Raw genomic sequence first — 25,299 nt, forward strand, 5'->3', positions numbered from 1 at the left:
ACTAAGAGTATCTGCAGATAAGCTTATGGGGACATTCCCAGTGTCCTATGATTAGCTGTTAGGGAGAACATAGCCAGGATCCTAGATGTTGTCCCGTAACATTAGAGGGAGGAAAAAGAGATCAAAGAATATTAATAACTTTGTTAAATTTAAGTACCTCTCCTTCATTTCTGCATCTAGATCCTGATGCACTATATGAAAGGAAGTTGTAATATAGCAAATGTTTAATTATCTTCTATGAGCAAGGCATTTACAACTACTCATAATAAGATGAAACAGTCCTATAGAATTGGTAAGGCAGCATATAATTAATTTTATCTGTGATGGATCAGAAAGGAAACAGCTGACAAGGGACTACTATTTCTCTTGTTTTATTTTGAACAGATTTTATCAATTCCAGGAGTTCCTGGTGAAGAACTTCTCTCCCAGTGCACATCAGCACCCTCTCTGCTCTATAATCTTTTTATTTTTTAAACCCTTACCTTCCCCCTTAGAATCAATACTGTGCATTGGTTCCAAGGCAGAAGAGTAGTACAGGCTTGGCAATGAGGGTTAAGTGGCTTGCCTAGAATGAAACAGCTAGAAAGTATCTTGAACCTAAGACCTCCCACCTCCAGGCCTGACTCTATCCACTGAACCACCTAGCTGCCCCATATAGAGTCTTTAAAAGTTGTTGTTGGTATTAAGAGGTTGTGGGCCCATAGTCATTGAAATGTCCAAACTGGGCCTTGAGCTCAGGTCTCCCTGCTTCTCCCAGGGCAGCTCTCAGTCTTCCACACCCTATATTGCCTCTCCTCTCTTATATTTGCCTATGCTTGCTTTCCTTTTGATTTTCAGTTGTGTTCATCTCTTCATGACTATTTTTTTAAGTGTAATTTAATTTTTAAAAATTTTCTATGAATACTGATTCTTGTTGTAATCCCTCTCCTCATCTCTCCCCCCTCCCAGAGTTGACAAGGAATTTCACTAAGTTATACATATATTATCACTCAAAACCCATTCCCCTATTATTCATTTTTGTAATAAAGTAATCTTTTAAAACTAAAACCTATTTGAGGTTTTCTTGACATATACTCGAGTGGTTTGCTACTTCCTCCTCTATCTTATTTCAGATGAGGAAACCAAGGTAAAAAAGAATTAAGTGATTTGCCCAGGGTCACACAACTAGGGTCTGAGGTCAGATTTGAATTCAGGTCTTCCTGACTTCCTCCCAAAGCCACCTAGCTGCCCTCCTTATTATCCTTAACATCAAACTATAGCAGATTGGCATGCATCAAAATCCTGTTAGAGCTCTCTGCTTGAAATACATTTTTCAAAATGTGTTTTCCATGTTTAATGATGTCTCCGTGAGTCCATGAGTCACTGTGTTAATTGCCTCCTGGTTCATTTTTCTTTTTAAAGTAGACCTTGGATTTCCTTGTTAGGGGGCACTCCCAGTGAGGAGCTTCCTCTCCTGCAGCAGATGCGCACCTTCTCTGTGTGGCTCAGGTCTGAAACAGTTTCCTGAGGCCCCAGGATGGATTTGGCGCAGTCACAAAGCCAGGCCTGCTCAGAGGCACCACCTGAACCCAAGGCTTTGAATTTTGAGCTAGTTTTCTCATTGCCTCTCAGCCTTTTTTAACCCTTTTACACCAAAACATTTTTTATATTGTGTTTACGTATATTTAAAGAGTCATTAGTGTTATACTGGAAGAAGAAAGAAATGTAAGACCCTTTAAGTAAATCCCATTGATGTAGCTAAGATCTCGGCTATCCTCATGGGACTATAGTGACTATAGATAGGAGACTGGCTTGTTTTTTTACCTTTTTTTTCTGTTTTCCCTTTTAAGGAAAATAGTCTTTGAACGGGGGGGGGGGGGGGGGGCTGGCTGGCTAATAGGAAAATGATAACCAAGGGAAGTAAGGCTATTTAATATGAAAGAATCTAGATGCCCTCTCTGTGGCATTTGAAAATAAAAAGGGTATTTACTAGATCTGGAATCAGAATGGTTACCTATGTGGTCTCAGACAAATAGCTTCATCTTTTGTGGGACTCAGTTTCCACATTGGTAAAAATGAGATATTCAAAAGACCCGACCAGTTCCAAATTTTGAGCTCTGACTAACTAAAAATAAATAAATAAATGAATGAATATGTATATGCACATGCATATATGTGTATTTCATAGAGAAGGTGAAATTACTTTGGGAGTGAAGAAAATAAATGTCCTGTTGTTCAAAACAGAGAAAAGAATGGCATCTGCAAATTATAGGCCAGTGAGCTTGATTTGATTCCTGGCAAAATTCTAAGATGCATTTTTTAATATTTTTGTTTTTTTTTTTAATTAATTTATTTATCTAGAATTTTTTTCCATAGTTCTTTCTCTGGGTGTGGATAGCGTTCTTTCTCATAAGTTCTCTAGGATGCATTTATTAAAGGACTTGTTTATTGGTGAACACCAGAAAAGAAAGCAATGATTACAAAGAGCCAGCATGGCTTTACCTAGAATAGCTCCTACCAGATTAATCTTTTTTTTTGGCCTTTATTTCTTTTTATCTTTTTGGACAAAGTTAATGAACTGTGAGAGCAAGAGAACTCTGTTGACATAATGTTTACTTAGATCTTACCAAAGCATCTAAGTCTTTTATGCTAATCTATGGACAAGATAGATATGGGCTATATGATAGCACACAAGGAAGTGGAGGTTTAAAGGCCAGATCCAAAAATCAGTCATTAATTGCTTTTATGTCAACTGAAAGGAATTCTCCAGAGGTCTGAGCTTTGCCATGTGCTGTTTACTGTTTTTATCATTTATTTTGATTAATCGCATGACTATATCAGACAGTAGGTATTTATTAAGCTGAGTGCTAGGTGCTGTGCTGAGGCCTGAGGAAACAAAGGAAAGACAGACCTTATTCTCGGAGAGCTCACAGTCTACTGGGAGAGACAACATGCCAGCAAGACATATAGAGGATAAATTGGAAATAATCAAGAAAGGGAAGGCACCTAGTGTTAGGGGGTATCAGGAAAGGCGTTTGGTAAAAGAAAGAATTTTTGCTGAGACTCGAAAGAAACCAGGGTAGGAAGGAGATGGAGAAAAGATGAAGAAAATTCTAGGCATGAGAGACAGCCAGTTAAAAAAAAAATGCCCAGAGTTGGGAGTAGCAAACATATCAGATCTGTAGATGGCCTGGTTCTGGTAGGAATAGAAAATTCCCTACGACAGACGATTTCAAAAAGATCTTGACTGGCTTAGAATGCTGAGCCAAAACAAATTAAATTACATTTAATAGACAAGGAAGAAGGAAGATTAGAAAGATGTCAGAATAACCTGATTTTAGGGTCCTTGTTGAAATTATAAATTGAGCTTCTACCTCTGAACAAAAATATCATTGACTTCTTTGCAAATGGAACCTATTGAGACCGCAAGAATCTTTTCTTGTAGCCATGAAAACAAAAATTAAAAATTGGTTGGGGCTAGGAGTGGAGTTGGATAGTCTTATATCATCCACACCTTGCAAAAAGAAAACGGTACTAAATAGTGATTGGTTAGGAGAGAAATAGAGAGGCATAGGAAGAGGACAGGCCTAATTAATGGTCAGCATGGAATTGGGAATCTGGAAATGGAGAACATTCTAACCTAAAAATCAGACTGATTTAAAGAACCAGCTATTTCAGCAGAGAAAGAAAGGAATTAAAATAAATTTTAGAAAGGGTTTAATCATTTACTGCCCCCTGGTAAACTACAATTTTAACATGGGTAAAAGTTGTTTTTCTAAGTTTGTTATTAAATGCACAGTTTTGTTGTTCATGAAGAGATGTAGAGAATTAAAAAAAGCTATTTTTAGAAACTCCTTTTCATATTTTTTGATCTGTAAAAATCCTTATTGCCAAATTTGGAAAATCTGATAAGTCATGTTTACTTTTGTCAGAAAGCCATTCTTGGGGGTAGCCGGTTGGCTCAGTGGATTGAGAGCCTGGCCGAGACAGAGGAGGTTCTGGGTTCCAATCTGTTCTCAGGTACTTCTTAGCGGTGAGACCCAGGGCAAGTCATTTAATCCCCATTGTCTAGTCCTTGCTGCCCCTCTGCCTGGGAACCAGGACACAGTACTGATTCTACGACAAGAAAGAAAGTTAGGAAGCCATCCTTGATTCTTAGAGCTCGCTTTAATTCGTCTGAGAGTGAGTGAAGGAGGATTAGGGATGCCATGGAGGGGCAAGGAGGCAGATGATCCTCAACAGCCCTGCCAGGTGCAAGCTGCTGTTATCTCCATTTCAGTCAAGGAAACCAAAACAAACAAATTCAGTGACTTATCCAGGATCCCAAAGCCCCCGAGGGAGCCCAGATTTGAACTTGGGCCTTCGGCCTCCAGCCACAATGCTGGCCCTAGCGGAGCAGAGGGGCTCCGGGTTCTGTTTGGGGTAAGGATTCATGATCTGTCAAGTGCAGGCCAAACTGAATGTGTTTGGCCCAGATGGGCGCCGAGCTGACCCAGCACATGTGCATCCTCGTTATTATTCATCCTTAGGCTGATCTCTAGGCAGAAGAAGCAGCGCAGCCCCCTCTCCTGTTGGCTGTGAGAATTGTCCGGGGGAGGTTCCGGTCGAGCCTGGGCTTGACAGTGATGATGCCCTTATCCCAGCGTTACTGAGGAAATCTCTCCTTGTCCCTTTCCTGTTGTAGCTCCAAGGGAGAGACTGTTCAAATATATAACGTTTTAAACCCTTACCTTCCATCTTGGAATCAATACTGTGTGTTGGCTCCAAGGCAGAAGAGTGGTAAGGGCTAGGCAATGGGGGTCAAGTGACTTGCCCAGGGTCACACAGCCTGGAAGTGTCTGAGGCCAGATTTGAACCTAGGACCTCCCGTCTCTAGGCCTGGCTCTCAATCCACTGAGCACCCACCTACCCATGTTGCTACTTTTTTTAACCTTTGTTTCTTTATTTTTTTTCACCATGTTCCTTCCTCTCTAGCTATTTTTTCAATTGTCTAAGGAAGGAAATTTTCCATTTCAGTAACAAAAATAGGGATTTCAGTTCCCCAGAGTGTGCTTTGTAGTATTTCCTGCGGGAAGTGGTGTGGCCAACACCTTACTACATTGGTGCTACTGTCAAAAGTCTCAGTTCTGGTGTAATTGTTGCTATTGAAAGCAGATATGCTTATCAAGCTACAAAAAAAAAAAAGAGAGACAAAGGACCTGATGATACAGGGAAAACAAAGTAGAGCAACTAAAAAAAGGAGGGACACAGCAACTTTCAGAAGCATTTATTTGTTTGTTTTGGGGCCCTTACATCAAACAGTGACCTAATGCTTAATAATAATATTATACTAGTAATGGCAATAAGCATTTATATAGTGCCTACTATGGACTAGCCAATGGGCTAAACACTTCTAAGAAGAGCAAAGACTAGGCAACAGGTGTTAAGTGACTTGCCCAGGGTCACACAGCTAGGAAGTGTCTGAGGTCAGATTCTGTCCCAGGACCTCCCTCTCTAGGCCTGGTACTTTACCACTGTGCTACCTGCATTTATTTATAAATCAATATCTAACAAAACAACTAGCACAATGAGAATTAAACCAATAATGGTATGTTTTTCATATTTTAGGTTGGACCAGATGATATCAGGAACTTTGATGCAGCCTTTACGGAAGAAATGGTTCCGTATTCTGTTTGTATATCTTCTGACTATTCCATAGTGAATGCCAGTGTTTTGGAGGCAGATGATGCATTCGTCGGTTTCTCTTATGCGCCTCCTTCTGAAGATTTGTTTTTGTAAGAGTGAACATTCAGAAAACACCAGGAAGTAAAAACCTTAACGATCAAAGTGACATTTTTCTATATGGGAAAATATTCCAAAATGCGTCTTAACTAGTGCCTCATTTTTATATGTAAAGTTGGGATCTTTGAAACTTTTCTCTGCTGTACATGGAAAAAAAAATAGGGCATTTCAGAAAGTTGAATGCTTTGTTACTCTTAAGATTATTTTTAAAGAAATATTTTACAAACTATTCTTAACATTGACCTGTTGTTAAGCAAAAAATAAAAAGTTTGCTGTTGACTGTTGTTTTTCCTTATAGGTTTTCACTAGTATCTATCCAGAATTAGCTGTTTTCAATAGCTACAGCAGTTTAATATAATGCTTTTCAGTTCAGCACATCATCCCCATAGTGATTTTGAGTGTAATGTTATAACTATGCAATTATTTTTTGTATTTGTTATTGGAAAGGAAATAACATTGCCATATTAAATCACTGAGATCTGAAGTACTTGACAGTATTAAAATGAAAATGCATTAGTTAACAAGACATGTTGGTTTATAGCTAATTTTAATGACCTTTCATTCTGCAGATCTCTAAGCATTAAAAAATTGAAAATCCCTTGTCTCTAACACACTGGCATTCAAATTGGCGTGTGATTTTTTTTTTCCATACAAGAAACAGAAAATAAATTGCTAATATTTCTTAAACATTCCAAAGATGTCATGGGCAGGACAAGTATTATAGATTTTGTGTATGTGATACTGAAATAATCTTTTTTTTCTGCACTGTATCATGCATTTAAAATTTGTATTTGTGTTTTCAGATTGTTAGTGTTTTGTCTTCTTCATCTTTAGTACAGTATGCATTCATTCTGAAATTTGGTATTTGCTTTGCAAATATGTAAATAACTTTTCAAAGTCATTGTCTTAATATATTACGTGTTATATACTAGTATTAAAAGTTTTAAAATACTCATGTAGGGACAGCAGGTGTTCAGTGGATAAAAAGGCAGGCCTGGAGACTGGACCTGGGTTCAAATCTCATCTCAGATACTCCCTAGCTGTATGACCCTGGGCAAGACACTTAACCCCAATTGCCTAGCCTTTTTTTATGCTTTTTTGCTGTGGAACTGATATATAGTATCATTATGAGACAGCAAGTAAGGCTTTAAAAAAAAAATCATGCCAACTAATTTGTAAAACACACATAAATACTCATGTAATTATAAACTTCAATTTTTTTCTGTAGTTTACTGTATCAATTCCAAAAGCATTTTTAGAATAATGTTATCATATGCAATTTAATAATTATGCTAATTTAGCCTTCATTTATTTTAGAGAAGCACAGAGAATTTACCCATAGCTGTTGATTTTTGATCACTTGTAATTTCAGCACAACTTAGTATAGATCCCAAAAAACTAGAAAATACTGCTTAGAAGCCTGAAATCTCATTATCAGTTAGGAAGACTCTTTAAATCTTGCAAAAAATTCCTCTCAAAGTATATGAGAAACATGGTTTATGAAAGAGCTAATAGCACACCAGTTTAGATTCTCTTAACTAAACATTTTTTTCCAAATTTTTTCTTTGAAACAGTAATCACAAAAGTATTATTAACATTCATTTAAAAAGCAATCCTGTAGAATGAAAAGGAGGAAAAAATTCAAAGTAATAGTATAAGCGTTCCTAAAAACTAATTGCTTTTGAACACTGTTTTCCTATAAAAGTAATAATTTAGTTACGACACTGTCTGTAAATATTTCTTTTGTCTGACACTATTGTAAATTCTCCTTTACAGAAAAGTTTTTTGTTTATTATAGATCAAAATGAAAACTGCCACATTTTGCAGAATTTGTATTGATTTGGCCACTCTTTAAAAAATAAACTGCCTAAAATTAAAGTGCAATATTATGTATTTTTAATAAAAGGTAGAATTCTAATGTTTTTCCAATTACAAGTAATACAATTAGTGTGTAATATAAAATGAAATAAAGTTGTTGTTAACCTTGTGGCCTGTTATTAACTCAAGCTAAAATTATATATAAATATTATGTCTTTTTGTTGTTGTTCAGTTGTATCCAACTATCTTTCACCCCATTTGGGGTTAGCAAAGATACTGGAATGGTTACCATTTCCTTCTCCAGCTCATTTTACAAATGAGGAACTGAAGCAAACAGGATTAAATGACTTGCCCAGGGTCACACTGCTGTCATATAGCTAGTAATTGTCTGAGACCAGGTTTAAACTCAAGAATATGAATCTTCTGACTCCAGACCTGTCATTCTATCCACTGTACTGTCAAATGCTCAGTATTACAACTATATAATTCCAAAATATTCTTAGGGGAAATTATTAGATTCTTAGGATCAGGTTAGTCAAGGACAAAATGCTTCACATGAGATCTTCATTTCTGTTTCAGGAGCCTGGTTTCATGTTTTCATGTTTCTTGATATGTTTGCACTTTTTAAATTGGAAAATATTTTCATAATTGCACAAAAGTATTTTTAGAATTATTTTTTCTAGGTCATATATAACAGGATGTCAGATTAGAGCAAACTAAGGATCATTTAAGTTTATGACTAGAAATACTTTTGGATCATACTTGATCAATCAACTCAAATTTGCTCATTCAGTTTTTCATACATGCCATATAGAGCAGTATTCTCAGAAGCCAAAGATTTTACCACTTGCATTAAGGCAGAATTCTCACTCTTCTGGAAGGTGGGAGAATTGGTAAATAAGAAATCTAATTCTTTGCTCCTAGTGGATAAGATACAAAGATCAGTTCACTAGTAAAACTACATGATATTGGTCTTGAGGGTATGAAATGCCTCTAGAATAAAAAGGAATTAAAGAAACATTGGAGCAAAACATAAGACAACCAAGTAATTTGTAAGCCATTCCTTATATCCATTGTGGCTTATTAAATTTATCTACAGAAAAATTAGCCAAATCAAATGAGCCTTAAGAGGTTTTTTTTTGGTATACAAAAGATGATGTTCAAGTGAAGAACTCTGTGTTTATATTTTTCTCTGTGCCCTAGTCCAAATAAATAGTAATATGAAACCTGAAACTAACTTAATAACCATGCATTAACGTTTCATTCTAACATATTTGTGTTGCTGAATTTTTTTCTTTTGGGATTCTTGATAATCGGTTATTAATATGCATTCATTAGATAAAAAATGAAATGTTGAAGTAGATAAAAATTTCCTACCAATAAAAAAAGATGTTAAATTTAGTTCAACATAGTTAAATATTCCACTTTGTTATTCAGTATAAAAATAATTGAGATGTAGAATATAAAAGTATTTGCTTATAAAAGAATATATTATTGTGAGAAATAATATGACATAAAAATATATCATTTTGCAATTAGCAAATGCCTTCCTTTTGTGTGCTTTTATAGGAAAATGGTGAAGTATCAGTGTTACTGGATAGTCAAGTGGATGTGATCCACAAGTATCATTGAGAAGCTAAGCACCTGAATGGTTTGAGAGACAGGCCTGGAGATGGGATATCCCAAGTTCAAATCTGGTCTCACTTCCTAACTGACCCTGGGCAATGATTGTGTAACTCCTATTGCCTAGCCCTTAACACTCTCTTGCCTTTGAACCAATACACAAGATGGTAATGGCTTTAAAAATAAAGGGCACTGTACAATTCCCCAAATCCAGCCTAAGCTTTTCCTCCAATTCTGGGCCCAGCATATTGCCCAATTATAATGCCTACCTTAAATAATGTATTTTGATGTACTCATTCAATAATACTAATTATTCATATACAAATAGATGCAAAAAATAGACATTTTCCATCTAATTTAATTTTATCCCATAGGATTTATTATGCCAACTTCTTCATGATCATGGATCTTATTAAGGAGCCCCCACAATGTTCTAGGATTTGATGAAAGCAGTATCTTACGATCTGAATATAGAATCTATAGGGCCTCACCAAAAGAAACCCTTCCTTTTGGATCTCGTGCAGGAAACCCGCTAAAGTTATTAAAAAACTTTTAATGAATACCTGCAGCTTTGAGCAAGTCGTTTCACCTCTTAGGGCTACAATTTCCTCATCTGTAAAATGACTTACCACTAAATCTATGATCTGATCTCATTGTATGTTTCACTTGATACTGATAATCTAAGGATCACCAACTTCTTTTGCTAAATTTGTCAAGAAATTTTATAGGCTTTTTAAAAACCTGGTTCACTATCTAGTTAAAAGCTAATGTGTATTTCATAAAAAGCCTGATTTCCACATTTAAGTCAATCAGGAGACTAGAGTTGTGGTCTGCAGAAAATAATTTGCTAAAGGTTGCCTGTTACTTTATATTTTCAATAAGGAAACCTTCAGCATGCATCTGGAAGTTCTCATTAAGATTTTGCAAAATGAGAAAGACATGGATAGTAATTACTCTTCCTGATTATCTTCTTTTTGAGTGATGTATTTGGTTGTTCCTCCCCTCCCACCCCCCAGTATTCTTCCTGAGATAATTTGCAAAACCATACCTCTCTACTTTTGCTATTTCTTTGGTGTTGACTGGTCCCACCATCCTTCCCAACTTCCTCAGACACTTGAAACTAAAATTTGAAAGTTAGGCCTTACTTGTGTTTGAGTCATTTGGCTGGATGGAAAGTCTTTCTGTTGACATTAAACAAGTTGTTTATCTAGAGTAACCAAAATGGTGAAAGAGCCTTAGGACCATGGGCCAAATTTTAAATATATATATATGGGATATGGAGATATCCTATATCATATATATGGGATATCTCCATATCCCAGAAATTTTAGACCTTATTGGAGATGGAATGGTACAAAAAAAAGCCCTTGGGGAGCTTTGAATTTGGTTTAGAAAACATGTTTAACGTGCAAAAACATGAAATTGAGTGATAAATCTATGTGTATATAAATTAATCCCATTGAGTTAGCATATTGGAATGCATATATTTAGGGTAGGCACTGTAAACTGATGGATGAACCTATGTGTTGTCCATCTAATTGCAACATTGACTTGGGGAGAGAGTAGAGGAGTCTAGAAACTGTCGAATTAGGCTGGGTGGGAGGTGACAAAGGTCTTTCCCAAGAGGATGGCATTGGAAATAAAAAAGGGTTCATCGAGCCATCTTTACATCTGAAAACTGCATAACCGAAGAATGTTCAGTCTTCAGCGAACGGTTCAGTCACTTTAAGAAAAATTCCGTTGCACAAAAAATGCAGTACGAAAAAAGGACGTTTCTGAAGAAGTCTTTCTGGGTTTTGCTGAAGCCACCTGATTGGAAACCCAGAGTAATTTTCTTTTCCCGGAGCCGTGGCAACGTAAATTTAACCTGAGGAAAAACAGCCATTTTCGGGCTGTCACCGCAAGGGAGGATGAGTTTCTGAATGCCCCTCACTCTCTCAGATCCCGGGACCTCACCGATTTCGTTTCAGAATCCGTGGTCTTCGGGGCCCTGAGGAGACAGGACTCCTGCAACCGCCAACGAGCACGCGCTACCGACGGCCGTGCACAGCCTCTCGCGCGACAAGGTAGGGGGCGGAGTCTCGAACTGGGCTCGCGCTCGACTAAACGGCAGCCACCCACGCGGGGAACGGTGGGAAAGAGGCGGGCGCGGGGGCGGGGCTGCGCTTTTGACTGTCAATCAACCCTCAGTCGCGCGCTCTTTTTTTTAAATTCGCCGTGCTCAAATCCTGACGTGGGGAAAAAGATCAAGGTAGACATTATTTGGTGGCCCGAGAATAATCAGTAAGCTGTGGGATCACAATGCCAAAATTTTTATTTCTATTTATTATTTATTTTTATTTTTATTTTCATACTTCTACGCTTTTAGTATTTTCCACAAAAATTTCGAACCTGCGCGGTTTTCTGTATTCCACCCAGACAAGACTAAAAGTACAGCTCACGTCACTTTGCTTTAAAATAATCCCTGCAGCCTGTATCATTTTTTCTTAATACCCTCATTTTCTGTCATAGCATCAACTCTACCACAGAAGAGTGGCAAGGGCTAGATAGGAAATTGGGGTTAAATGACTTGACCAGTCACAGAGCTCAGACGTTGGATTTGAACGGAGGACCTCCGGCCTGGTTCTCAATCCACTGAACCACGTAGCTAATTAATTAATTTATTTATTTATTTTAGAATAGCCCATGCAAAGACTACCCCAAAACTAGGCCTCCATCATTCCTGATGTCAACCCTCAGGAGCTTGTTTCAAATTCTGCTCCAGTACTCTTGGGGTGTAAGGGGAGAAGCCCCTTCACTCTCTGATCTTCACGGGTTCAGTTCCCTCCTCTCTAAAATAAAGAGATTGAACTTTGATAGAGATTGAACCAGATATCTTTTAAGGACCCTCTCAGAACATGACCCCATGAAACATGCATTTTATATTTTAATTCAGCTGGAGGAAATTGTTTTCTAGATAGGAGGTTTTTGTATAGCTTTTTGACTTATGGTATAAAAGGTTTACTAGTAGGCTTGTCATCTAGGCACTCTGATTTTATTACAAGATTTCTAACTTCCTTACTTTACTCATTTCCTCTTTTGTAGTCTGTCACAGAAATTGTGGTTCTCTGTCTTAAGCAATAAGAGAAAAATCAACTTAAGAATGTCTAACTTAAAGCTGAAAGAGGCAGCTCTTATCTACCTTGACAGGAGTGGAGGTCTTCAGACATTTATAGAAGATTGCAAGCACTATAATGGTATAGTCATCAAAATTAATTTTAATGGCTTTTTAGGTAGTATACTTTAAAATATACTTTATGATAATAGTAAGTAAAATTATGTTTACTTACAGATTCAAAACAAAGTTATGCTGTCTATCGGTTCAATATTTCAATAAATCCTTCTGACATTGTTGAACTGGATGCAGTTCTTGGAAATCATATTTTACATGAACCTTTGAAAGCTGCTCAACTTTTTCAATCAGTAAGTTAAACAAAATTTTTGCTGGATCAATTTTTTCTTTGTACAAATTTTTGTTTTCAATTGCAGGTTTGTTTTGTTGCTGTTAAAACTCTTTCCTTAATCGAGCAGTTACAGACTGAAACTCAAGTAAGGTTTTTTCCTTAATATTTAACAGACATAAAACTAAAATACAATAGCTTTTAAAGAATACATAGAGAAATGTTTTCCCATATCCAAATTTTGTTAAAGTAGCTATTTTTCTTAAATCTTAATATATTTTATGATTATATTTTTTATCTACTGACACATAAAAGTTTAATTCAAATACTTTTTAATCTGCAGTTTTATTAACCAGTTTTCATTTTTTCACTAGATTAATATAGTACTGAAATTAACACATTTGCCTCTTCTACCAAGTTATGGGCTTGATCTTTGTGAATTTCCATTTGATTACCTCTCTCAGAGGTTTTATATGGTACAAGGAATAATCATTGCAATGACAACAGTAACTAAATATACACAAGGAGCAAGATTTCTTTGTTCAGATGAAACATGCCCTCTTTCTGAAGGTAAGGTAATCAAAATAAGTAGCCAAAAACTTAAATAAGTTTAGATCATGCTATATGGTTAGCAGCAGTATCTTATAGTAGAAATTGCATGTCACTTCATTGTAATCTGGATTTAAAGCCAGGAAACCTGGGTCACATGTGTGACCAAAAGCAAGTCACTAAATTCTTTGATCTTCCTTTTCCTCAACTATGAAACAGAAATAATGAAGATACTAGCACGTTTCTTATTATCTAGCTCACAGGGTTATTGTAAGTAGAATGCTTTTAAAATTTTAAAGTACTATATAAATGAGAATGTTTGGGTACTTTTGAACCATCTTTCTGGTTTCTTCAGTTATAGACAACTTCAAATGAGGAAAGACTGGTACCTATGCAAACTGACAATTCATCTGTAATTTAGAATCTTAGTTACTTAGAACACTGAGAAGTTAAGAACTTACTCATGATCCCACAGCTAGTATTTGTCAGCAGCAGAACTTGAACTCAGGTTTTCCTTACTGAGACTGTATTGACTGTATGCTAATATGTATTCCATCAACTTATGAGTTGTTCTTAGGAGTGAAGAGAGTGAATTTCATCATCATGACTCAGCTCCTCTCTCTCTCTCTCTCTCTCTCTCTCTCTCTCTCTCTCTCTCTCTCTCTCTCTCTCTCTCTTCTCTCTCTTTCTCTCTTTGTCTCTCTCTCTCTCATTCTCTCTCTCTTTCTCTTTCTCTCTCTTTGTCTCTCTCTTTCTCCCTCTCTTTCCACCCCTCCTCCCCCCTCTCCCTTTCTCTCCCTCTCTCTCTCTCCCCCCTTCTCTCTCTTACCACCTCTCACTCTCATTCTCTCCCTCCTTTCCTCTCTCTCATTCTGTCTGTCTTGTCTGTCTGTCTGTCTGTCTGTCTCTCTCTCTCTCTCTCTCTCTCACACACACACACACACACACACACACACACACACACACACACACACACACACACGAGATAGCTACTCTGGATGAGTTAGGAAACAGGAAAATAGACAGGATCACATTCTGACAAAAGCTTATAATAATTTCATTTGTTCCTCATTTCCAAAATAATATCCTGTCATTGGTTTCTATAAATTTACTCTGCATGATTCTAAGGTACATTTTTTTACATTTTCAAAAAGTACTGAATACGTATCCTGCTGACAAATAAATCATGATGTATAATAGAGGAAGATCATGGACCAGAGCGCATAGGAGACTTCCTAGATCAGAATCAACCAGTTCTCCACAAAAAACAGAAAACTGTTTTTTAAAGTTTATTCTCCTTTAATATTCTCACTGGTTAATCTTAGAGGAAAGAATACTAAAGATTTAAAGGAAGATCTTTCTACCTAGACAACAAATAGGAAATATACCCCAATAGTAAACTAGCAAAATAGTAAACCTCTTTGCTACCCTAAAACTTAAGTTAATAAAAATAAGAATAATGGTTTTATTTTACATTGCATAATCTTCAGAAGCTAGGATAGAAATGATTTTCTATGACTGTCAGTTTCCTACATGCAAGAGGAAAATTTAACATAAATTTTAAAAAGATTCTGGATAAATGGCTGAACTTAAAAATGGATTTAGTTTATGTTGTATTTCAGGATTTCAGTATATAAGAGTGCATGTACCTGGTGCCACAGAATCTACAACAGTGAGAAATGATTTCTTGTGTAGTCTGTGTACCTCCCCACTTCGAGAAGACAGGAAGTTTAGAGTACTTGGTGGTAAAAATTTTAATTTAAATTTTTAATAATGATATTAAAATATATTTCATGACTTCAAACTTATTGGTGTTGAAACTAAGTTTGAAATACATTTCAGTAACAATTTTCTTTGTATTTTTTTGGCTAAGATAAACAGATAGCTGAAATAATTACAGCAAAGTCACTTACTGCTTTTCAAGGATGTCCCAACAATCAGCCAATAAGATTTCAATCTCTTACAGTTTTCCTAAGAGGTCAGTAAGCATATTTTGAATTAAAAAAAAACTACAAAATAAATAAAGTTGCTTAAAAATTCTTATGCTACTTAGTATTTCTATTTTTTAAAACCTTATAAATGTAAGTTTTCTTGTGCTTTTTATGAGTAGGTTAATAAGTTGTATTTCATGCATTTATATGATATGATTGATTCTCCCATTAAAGTTCTATGGGTATACCGCTGTGAATTCTGGAACCAAAAAGTGAAGAAACACTTCTGATGCTTCATTTGGGGAAAGTGGGGTAAAAACTAAACAAATTCAATTCAGCAAATGTTTACTAAGCATCTACTGTGTGCAAAACATTGTGCTGGCTGCTGTGGGAGATAAATAAAAAGAATTTGCAGTGAAATACATGAGAAATATCTACGCTGAATAATTACAACAAAATAATACAAAATAGAGTAGGACAAGTACATATGAAAAAAAGTATACTATGGAATGTTTCAAAGAAAGAAAAATCATTGAATTCTCCTACATCCTTGTAAGCCTACACTGGACTTTGTTTTATAAATTTATAATTACCCAAACTTCTTGTACAATGAAGAATCAGAGAAGCTATTTCACTTTTTGTCATTGTGGATCAGAGTTTTACTGAATATTCATTATTTTCTCCTTCAAATTAGTGCATCAGTGTTATTAAGTACTAAAGTTTATTAGCAAATTTTTTTAAACCTGCTCTAATTTATCTGTAATAGAATAAAATCATTCTTCATAGCTACTTAACCATGAATTGGTATTGATTCTGAATTTTTGGGCACATGATATTTACAAAGTTCATTTAATTAATCTTTTCTTATTTACTTCATAATCTTTAGATGAATTAAGCAATAAAATCAAAATAGGAAGTGAATATATTGTTGTTGGAATTCCAACTTGTGTTAAAAACTCCTCACAAACCACTATCTGTATAGAGGCCAACAGCATAAATTTGTACAGTCCAAAAGGTAAGGAAAATATCATTGTCATAAAATTTTAAAATATTTAAATGAATAAATATTTACTTATTTTATTACTGTGGTAAAGGCACTAAATTGTGTTCTAATATTTCATCATGGCATGGCAATAATATTCTCAGCAGAAATACTGACAGAGACCTTTATAGAACCTACCAAACTGAGAAGGCTTCCCATACTGTCTTGGCAGGAGATAATGTAATTCTTCTCAAAGGACCAGCCTAACTAAATGCAGAGACGCTCATCACCAGAGGGCCACCAAATGATTCATCTTTAGCCACAAAAATTCATGAAGGCACAGTCCATTAGGGTATACAAGAGTTGCAGTCTGCAAAATTTCTGTGCTTTAGTATATCACTACGGATTTAGGAGACAGGTTTGGAATTAAAATACTGGGTACTCCACAAAATTAAATCATGGATGAAAGTATTAAGGAAACTAAAGTAATATAGACAAACTCCATCAATACATGAATTATATCATCAAATCTTTCAGGGAACAAAAAAACATGTACTTACAAAATTTTTATCTTATAAATCTCACCACTAGAATTTTCAAATATGTTGTTATACTTTTTTTGTTATCTGACCAAAAAGGTCAGAAAAAGTCAAGGAGGAAAGACTCTTGTGTAAGTGAATCATAGAAGCATTGCAAAAACTCATTGTTGTTCAACAGAACTTTTTAAATTCAATCCAATCCAACCAATATTTATTAAGCACCTACTAAATTCAAGCACTAGAGATTAAAAAAATTTTAAAAAACCTTTTTACAAGTGATGAACTAGATATGCAGAAAGAGATATTAATTCATTTCACTTGACTATTACAAGAAAAGATTTGGGGAGGAGGGTAAGGATTGTTTGGGTAGAACTTGGTGAATAGTGATAATGATATACAAAAGAACATCAGTTTTAACAATTTAAAAATACACAGAGCAGGGGCAGCTAGGTAGCTCAGTGGATTGAGAGCCAGGTCTAGAGATGGGAGGTCCTAGGTTCAAATCTGGCTCAGACACTTCCCAGCTGTGTGACCCTGGGCAAGTCACTTGACCCCATTGCCTAGCCCTTTCCACTCTTCTGCCTTGGAACCAATACACAGTATTGATTCCAAGATGGAAGATAAGGGTTTAAAAATAAATAAATAAACTACAAATACACAGAGCAGGAGCAGAAAGGTCAGACAGAAGACAAACAGGATGATTTTGTGACTGGTTTTTAATTTAATATACATTTCTTTCCAATCAAACTATAAAAAGAGAAGTTCATAGTTTCATATATAATACTCTTTCTCTTCTTCATATAGTGAAATGTTCATGTTTGTTGATATTTATCAAGTGTGTAATAAAAAAAAGTAAAACATAAAAATAGTCTCTGGCCTCTAGTAGTTCTGAAGCTATCATTGTGATGGAATTCTCTACCATCCCCGAAGAAATTGGAATTTGGTGAGGTACTTGCCATTCTACAGCACACATCAGAAGTAAGTTAAGTTTCTTGCCTCAAGTACCTGAACACACAAGAGGATACTAGGTTAGAGAAGCAACAAGATGGGATCTGAAATCCATCAGGGAGAAAAGGTAACCAATTAAGTTTAAATAAAGTCTTGCTGTTAATTAGATGTCTGCTTAAAACCTCTGGCAGACCATGGCTAAGAGTAGTTCTTTTTACATTAGGAATCTAATTTCCAGTCAAAGGAATCCGAGTGAAACAGCATGCCACAAGGCAAGGAAGCATCCACTAGCATCAATCAACTAGCATTTATTAAGCATTCACTATGTGCCAAGCACCTGTACTACAAGCTTTCCTCCGAAGTTCCTAAAGCAGGAAGTAAGCAATCAGACACTTGTCCACAGCAGAGCGCTACCATGGGGACCACATGGATCTGAGTCTTATTTCTTGCAAGTATGGCCAAGGGGAATTTTCCTGCCTTGAAGAGAGTATATTATGAGCTTCTTGCCAATGACAAGTAACAGCTTTGTATGTACACAGTACAAATTGATGTTTTCTCCTAAAGGAAAAGCTAAACGAGCTAAAGGAGCACTTCTCTACTGTCCAGATTATTAGTGAAAATGAATCCTTAGTTAAAAGAATGTAGAAATACTCTGAATCATTAATAATATGAGAAATGCAAATAAAAACAAACCTGGGATTTTACTGTGTACTCCGCAAATTTGCAAAGAAAACAGAAGATGTGAATAGCCTATATTGGAGCTATTGTCAGAAGATAGGCACAAGGGTGGCTCAGTAGATAGAGAGCTAGGTCAGGAGGATCTGGGTTCAAGTTTGGCCTTAGATACTTCCTTGACATGTGACCCCGGGCAAGTCACTTGTCCCTGATTGCCCAGCCTTTTCCACTTTTTGTCTTGGAATTGATACTTAGTACTAAGATACTTGGGATTGATTCTAAAATAGAAGGTAAGGGTTTAAAAAAAAAAGGTAAGCCCACTACAGTATTTTTGGTGGAGCTGTGAATAAGTACAACCATTTTGGAAAGCATATAAGAAGTAGGCAAATAAAGTGACTAAAATGTCTTTACCCTTTGACCTAGAAATCCCACTGCTAGGCATATACTCCAAAGAAGTCACTGACAAAAATATTAATAGCAGTACTTCCTAGTTCTGCCAAAGAACTGGATAAAGCCTGGTGACTGGGGAATGGCTAAACAAATTGTGGTTCATGAATAGAATGGAATGTTACTATGCTATAAAACATGGTGACTGATAAATACAGATAAGTATGGCAAGATTTACATAAACTAAGTGAAAAAAGCAGAGCACGATAACAATATAAACAATGATTACAACAATTTAAGTGGAAAGACCAACCAGAAAAAAAAAGTCAACATTGGAAAAATACAAATAAACAAGGCTTGAAAGAAGATCCATGAAGACACTCCTTACCCACTCTGCAGAGGTAAGAGGTCCAAAACAGGATATGTATTGCACATATTTTCAGACCTTTTGGTTGGTCGATTTCTTTTTTGTCTTTAAAAATATTATAAAAGATATCTCTCAGAAAGGGGGTAGAAGAGATATTGGGTAAAGAGTAGGGGGAAATATGTCAAAACTAGACAGAAAAAACAATTTAAATAGACAAATGGGCATCCTGTCTAGCATAAAAAGGTTGAAGGACTGCTGAATGTAACAAAGACCACTGAACATTTGAAGGTATATAATAGATATTTCTCTCCCTTTGGGTAATAAGGATTATTATCATTTTATTATTATATATTATTGACATATTATACTGTCATATTATACTGACATAAGTCACAGGCCAATTAATCTGACCTGCCATTTTGGCAGATGAGGAAACTTAAGTGATTTACCCAAGGATTTACAAGCAGTAAGCACCAGAGCTGAAATTTAAACCCAAGTCCTCTGACTCAATACCAATATCCTTTTGGCTGCGCCATCCTACATCCTATTGTAGAGCTGGACCCTTTGGGGAAGAAATAACTTTATTATGAACAATTGGGGTCACCAAAAGATATCCAATAATCAGAAGAAAACAATAGTATTGATGGTTGGTAACTTCCTCCTGAGAACTACCAAGGCAGCTATTTATGCACACAGATACAGAGTAATTGAGGAAGGAGCATTAACCACTTGTTATCAAGTAATAATCAGATGGACACAGAAGCTCTGGGAGTGGTACCACTTTCCAGACCAATAGTCCTATTTCCAACCCAGTCCTCAGTGCCATCATTTGGGGAAGCAATTCCTGTGAGAAGAGGCCAGCCATCCACATCAAGATCCATCTTCCACATCTACCTTCTGTTTGCCTTCCTCTCCTCTTCTCTCCATTCCTCTTCTTTCTCCTCTTCTTTCTTCCCTTCTCTTTCCCATCCCTCCCTTTTACTCTCCTGTCTTCTTTTCTTCTTCCCCTTCCCTCCCAGAAAACCATACTCTTTTCTTCCAAGTTCTCACTAATTCCACCACTTATACCAGATCTAAGTAGCTAAGGTATGCCTATAAGTCTGTATTTTGCACACCAAAAATGACATCAGATTGAACCAGGTCCAATAGGTTTATTTTCAGAGACCAGAGAGGGGATTCATCTGTTTTATTCACCATCAATTGTTTAGTAGCAGGTGTTCTCTAAATGGATAGTTGTTTAGTTAAGCCTCCCAGTACAGCAAAGGAAAGGCAGCCCATGTAGGTAAAATATATTATGTACTCATCAAATTTATTGAAAGATATTGGGAGACACTAAACACCATGAATGCTGAGACTACAAATGTGGCTGCTTGCTCTCTGTACCTTGCTGTTTAAGGAGATATCTTATATGATCTATAAATTTTCCATGCCTATGCCAGTTGAAGATCTAATTTGTAGGATGGCACCATGACTTCCCAGCTTTCTCCTCATCAGCAGAAAAAAAGACTTCTCTCTGACATGTGGTAGTAATGCTTCACAATTTCACTGTTTTATAGAGATTCTAGGCAATGACCCATGAGGCAGTAAAGTATTATGTGTTGATTCTCTTTCCAGGTCTGTCCTTTGGAACTTTGACATTTTAGCAGATTGAGGGGCTTGTGTGGGGAATGATCTTGTTCATCCTATAGCTGTCCTTGCATATGTATATTTTTCATTGTTTAAAATGGTGCCTATTCATAGTGTTGGATGTATGAGATTGCTTTTCTTTATGATCCCAAAGCTGAGAGCATCAAATAGCAACATTTTTTTTTAAAAAAGATGACATTTAAGTTTGTCCATGGCCTAAATTTTTTAGTCTCAAGATAGTCCCCAAAATTTATGGCATGTTATCTATTCAATAGGGTCAGTAAACAAGTTAAGAGTCTTTAATATATCAAAGTGTATTACATCTGTCACCATTAAATCAAATGTCGGGTCATCAGACTAATATGGAAGAACTAAAAAGTGTTTCTGCTACCTAAAGGGTAATATTTAATGACAGTCTGTCAATACCATTCTGACCATTTATGAGAGTCTTTGCTAGCACCTCTAGAAGATAATTTCCTATTCCAACTCAGCACTTCCTAGAATCAGTACAAATTCCCCATTCTTCTTTGTCCCGCACATCAAAAGAAAAGGCAGCAAAACTTACATTACTATTTATAGGGTGCTGACCCCAGAGATAAAGTATGGTTTAGTGAAGAAGTGCTGACTTGTGCTGGATACTGATATGAGTGATTTTTGCCTCTATTCTCCTGGGCAGCCCATCAGCCATTTCCAAATATTTTGAACAACATCGGCTTTATCAGCTTCATTCTCTGCCTTCTTTGTATCTTCATAAATGTAGTGTAAATAGCCATTGCCTCCCCACTATTTGAAGACAAATGAGCTATAGAAATATTATTAAGTTGGGTAGGAGTTTGAGTGGAACAAACCCTACAGATCATCTAGTACAACTTCCTCATTTTTAAAAACTAGAAAACTGAGACTCAGAGAATATGTGACTTACCTCAAGGCTTATAGGCAGTACTTGAACCAGGATTTGAACCCATCTGCTCACACTCCAAATGCCATGAGTGTCTTTTTCACAATACCATGTTGCATATTTTCTCCTTTTATTCTAATTGTGTATATTGCTGGCTCAGCAGAAAGAAACAGTAGTTTACTAAAAAGTAAATAACTTGGAAGAATTTTTCCTTATAAGTATATAATACTGCTTTCATTCTGGGAAAGGAGTTTTCAAATTGAGTAGGATTTGACCTTATGTATGTAAAGTAATTTGATATGTCCTGATAAAAGATCTTTTAAGCTTTGGGTACTATGAATCAAACTATACATAAAGATGAGGGTCTCCCCCTATTCCAATTAATCACAGAAGGCCTAGATATCTCAGTTGAATCAATCTATCAATCAAAAAGTATACTAGGTCTGAATAATCCCTTAATTATCTTGAAAAGATTACCAGGGCTTTGGGTCACTCCATGAAAATAGATAATGCCACATAGAGAATAGTTGATTGAAGAGAATCAGCCACATGGCAGGTAAGTAGTACAATAGGTAGAATCAGGAAAAAATATGTACAAATATGGTCTCAGACACCTAATAGTTGTGTGACCCTGGACAAGTCACATAACCTCTGCCTCAATTTTCTCATTTGTAAAATGGTAATAATACCCATCTACATCACAGAATCATTGTGAAGATCAAATGAGATAATATTTATAAAGTACCTAGCATGGTGCCTGGCATGTAGTGGGTGCCTAATAAATTGTTTTCTTCCTTCTATGACTTATGAGGCTATGTACAAGAACAGCAACAGGGAGTTTAGAGTTGGGAAAGGTTTAAGTTTCCCTCCTCCCTCCACCGTGTGACTACTTTGTACATTTTGAAAACTGGAAAGATCTAGCACTCATATCTGCCCTTGTAGTGAAGCCCACAGAATGGTTGGTGGTAGCATACGTATCCAGAGCAGAGAGACCTATCAAAGAAAGATAGATTTAGGATTCTATCAGGGAACTGAGCCTCTGAGCCCAGCACAGAGATACTCCTGAGGGAAACTTGGGGAGGACTTCATGAAGGACTGAGAGTTTATCCTTCTGGCGCATCTGCTCTCTAAGTTTGAGCTCATTTCCCCATCACCCAGAGGATGCCGGTGTGGTATGCCCACAGCTTGGGGAAACGTTTCTCTAACACTTCCCTTTAACTACTTAGTAAAGAACATTTCTGAAAGCTCAGAGTTTGGCTGATAATCACTGTAGAGTACACTAGTGGAACTCATGAGCAACCGTCCTGGAAACTCCAGCAATCACTGAGATTACTCCTGGAATCTTGAGTAGCAGGAGCAACCGTCCTCTGGAGCCTTGGCTTATGAATACAAATGGGAACTGGGGAAGTAACTCCCAAGGGGTTCTACAACATATACTATCAGAGCGTTACATATGGAACATGGTGGAGTGGGAAGAATGCTGAATTTGTGGTCAGAGGATCACATGTTCTTAGACTTGAACCCCAGCTCCTCTTCTCATTCCCTGCCAACCTTTGGAGTTTAAATAAGCCACCAAATCTTATCCTGGAATCAGGAGTGAGTCCATGCTGGTTTTGCAGCTGATCCAGCACTAATGACCTTTGGGATCCAGCCAAGAGAGGGACTCGCCTGGCAGTCACATTGCAACTTGATGGGAGCAGTGTGCTACACAGAAATGGCACTCAGGCTGTGCTCACTTGCCCAGAGCCTGAGGTGGCATAGAGGAGAATGTGCACGAGCGACACAACTCTATTTCCTCATCTTTTAAATTTGGAGGTTGGGCTAGCCTCAGAGTTTTTTCTACCGTTAGCATCTATAGTAGTATTATGTATTTGTTAGTACCATGTGTTAAGATTAAAATTATCCAGAATTAAGATACAGTCTCTAGAGAATTTTAATCTCAACATAAAGTCATATTTTTGAAATGTATTATTTGTATTGTATTATTTGAAATGCATTATTTCATCAATTCCATCTATTCTTTTATTTAATTTTTGATTGTATATGTGATATATATAGCACCCCATTCATACTCTAATTTCTCATTGTTATAAAATATTAATAAGAATTATTTAAATGTATATTGTTTCTGATGAAAATATGAAAAGAGTGTAGGCTTTCTCTAACTATTTTCCAAAGGAGACCACATCTTTACAATATTTGTTATATATAGATGTGCAGCCATCCTTTGACCTATTTCATTTCACAAACCTGAACCATATTTTCCAATATAATTTTGCCTTTCTCCTCTATGCCTACCTTCACTTGAAGTCACCAAGCATCCAAGTAGATGCTGACAGTGTCCTAGGTGCTCCCCCTTTTGTTTTATTTTGGTTTTAAAGGAGACCTTTTACCAGCTTTTACAAACATGACCTACTTCATGATTTGAGAAGCTATTCAATGAATTTCTGACTGTAGAAATTAGCTAATGGATGGACCAACCCCTTCATGTGATTAGATCTTTTTATCACTTATTGCATACTGAAATCACAAGTGCATTCTTCATTTTGGGAGTTTCCTTTCTTGAATTAGTATTTACATTAAGTGTAGTTTATTGCTATCCCTTTTGCTTTCATGCTGACTTAATATTTTCTTTGAAGCATCAACTATTGTAACCTTATATTCCACATGATAAAAGTTTAATGTTTGCTTTTTTCCCCTTTGAAATCTGATTAGACTTCCCCAACCTGCTTTTCCACTCTAATATAATGACTTCTTCTGAGATCATTCTCAGAATAATTATTCTATCTGAACTGGGCAAGCTATTTAACCTGACATAACAACTACCCTGGTAGGTTACTAAATGTGTGTCGACCCTAGGTTAATTATGAGAAATGTCCCATGATGGATTCTCTCCTTTGCACTACCACCTCCCCAGATAACAACCAACTGTAGCTGCGGCTTCTGAGGATATTGAATATGTGCCAAAAATGAGTTGTCCATATACTCTACCTTTAGATTTAGACTTTAGAAATCAAGAATTTAGAAAGACTGTTTATGAGCTAGCTCATCCAGGAGTATCTGATCCAGTTATCACTCTCATATCCTAAACAACATATCATGAAGGGAGATTTTTATTAATAATGATATCAGAAGCAGATAATGTTCTTCATAAAACTGTAGCAAATATTCTTTGACTTTACTGTTCTAGAACCAGACTGGCTATCTCAGGGTTCTAGAGAGGTCCTAAAATATTAAAGGACCTCTTCTTTAATCCTAGTGGATCAAGCCTTTTCCCATTGTGTTTCCTATACTGTTAGTCACTAGTGAGTGTCTCCTTAATTCCTCTTAACCACAACATCAATTAACTTTTGCAAAGGATATTTACTTTAAAGATGTAGTAAGAATGAAGCATTTTCCCTAATTCCTCCACTATATATCCTCCTTTGTATCAGTTCAGTCTCTGGGCAAGTGAGCTCAGATTTAGTACCAATTTTACATAGCACTGGTCACACCAAGTTCCTTTCTCAGCTGGATCCCAAAGGTCATTCTTTGTTCCTTGGAGCATTAATGCTGGACTGTTTGTAAAATCAGCATGGATTCACTCCTGAATTCCTGGATAAGAAGATGCCTTGATGGCTTATTCTGATTTTTCTAAACTCATCCAATTCCTTCAGATTAATGTCTTTCCATCAGCAAAGGAATCAAACTAAGGAAAAAGATCCAATAGGAGAGGTCTGTTCAATGAGAAAGGTTGAAACTCGGTCATAGAATGGG

The 25,299-nt window shown here is 36.4% G+C and overlaps 2 protein-coding genes across 14 annotated transcripts in view; both read left to right on the forward strand.

Annotated features, from left to right (window-relative positions):
* SGK3 (serum/glucocorticoid regulated kinase family member 3) overlaps positions 1 to 9,116 on the forward strand; it is a 151,125-nt gene extending 142,009 nt beyond the window's left edge. For all 13 annotated transcript variants that reach the window (XM_007487027.3, XM_056823995.1, XM_007487026.2 and 10 more), the window contains one exon: positions 5,587 to 9,116. In XM_007487027.3, the coding sequence (XP_007487089.1) occupies positions 5,587 to 5,757 (171 nt within the window). In that variant the 3' untranslated portion in view covers positions 5,758 to 9,116. The remainder of the gene's footprint in view (positions 1 to 5,586) is intronic.
* Positions 9,117 to 10,472: 1,356 nt separating this feature from the next.
* Positions 10,473 to 25,299, forward strand: part of MCMDC2 (minichromosome maintenance domain containing 2) — a 31,912-nt gene continuing 17,085 nt past the window's right edge. The window contains exons 1-8 of the mRNA XM_001378915.5: positions 10,473 to 11,484; positions 12,286 to 12,437; positions 12,533 to 12,663; positions 12,730 to 12,789; positions 13,016 to 13,211; positions 14,813 to 14,935; positions 15,064 to 15,168; positions 16,008 to 16,136. Of these exons, the coding sequence (XP_001378952.3) occupies positions 12,344 to 12,437; positions 12,533 to 12,663; positions 12,730 to 12,789; positions 13,016 to 13,211; positions 14,813 to 14,935; positions 15,064 to 15,168; positions 16,008 to 16,136 (838 nt within the window). The 5' untranslated portion in view covers positions 10,473 to 11,484; positions 12,286 to 12,343. The remainder of the gene's footprint in view (positions 11,485 to 12,285; positions 12,438 to 12,532; positions 12,664 to 12,729; positions 12,790 to 13,015; positions 13,212 to 14,812; positions 14,936 to 15,063; positions 15,169 to 16,007; positions 16,137 to 25,299) is intronic.

This window comes from Monodelphis domestica, chromosome 3, assembly GCF_027887165.1.
Source record: "Monodelphis domestica isolate mMonDom1 chromosome 3, mMonDom1.pri, whole genome shotgun sequence".
NCBI lineage: Eukaryota > Metazoa > Chordata > Mammalia > Didelphimorphia > Didelphidae > Monodelphis > Monodelphis domestica.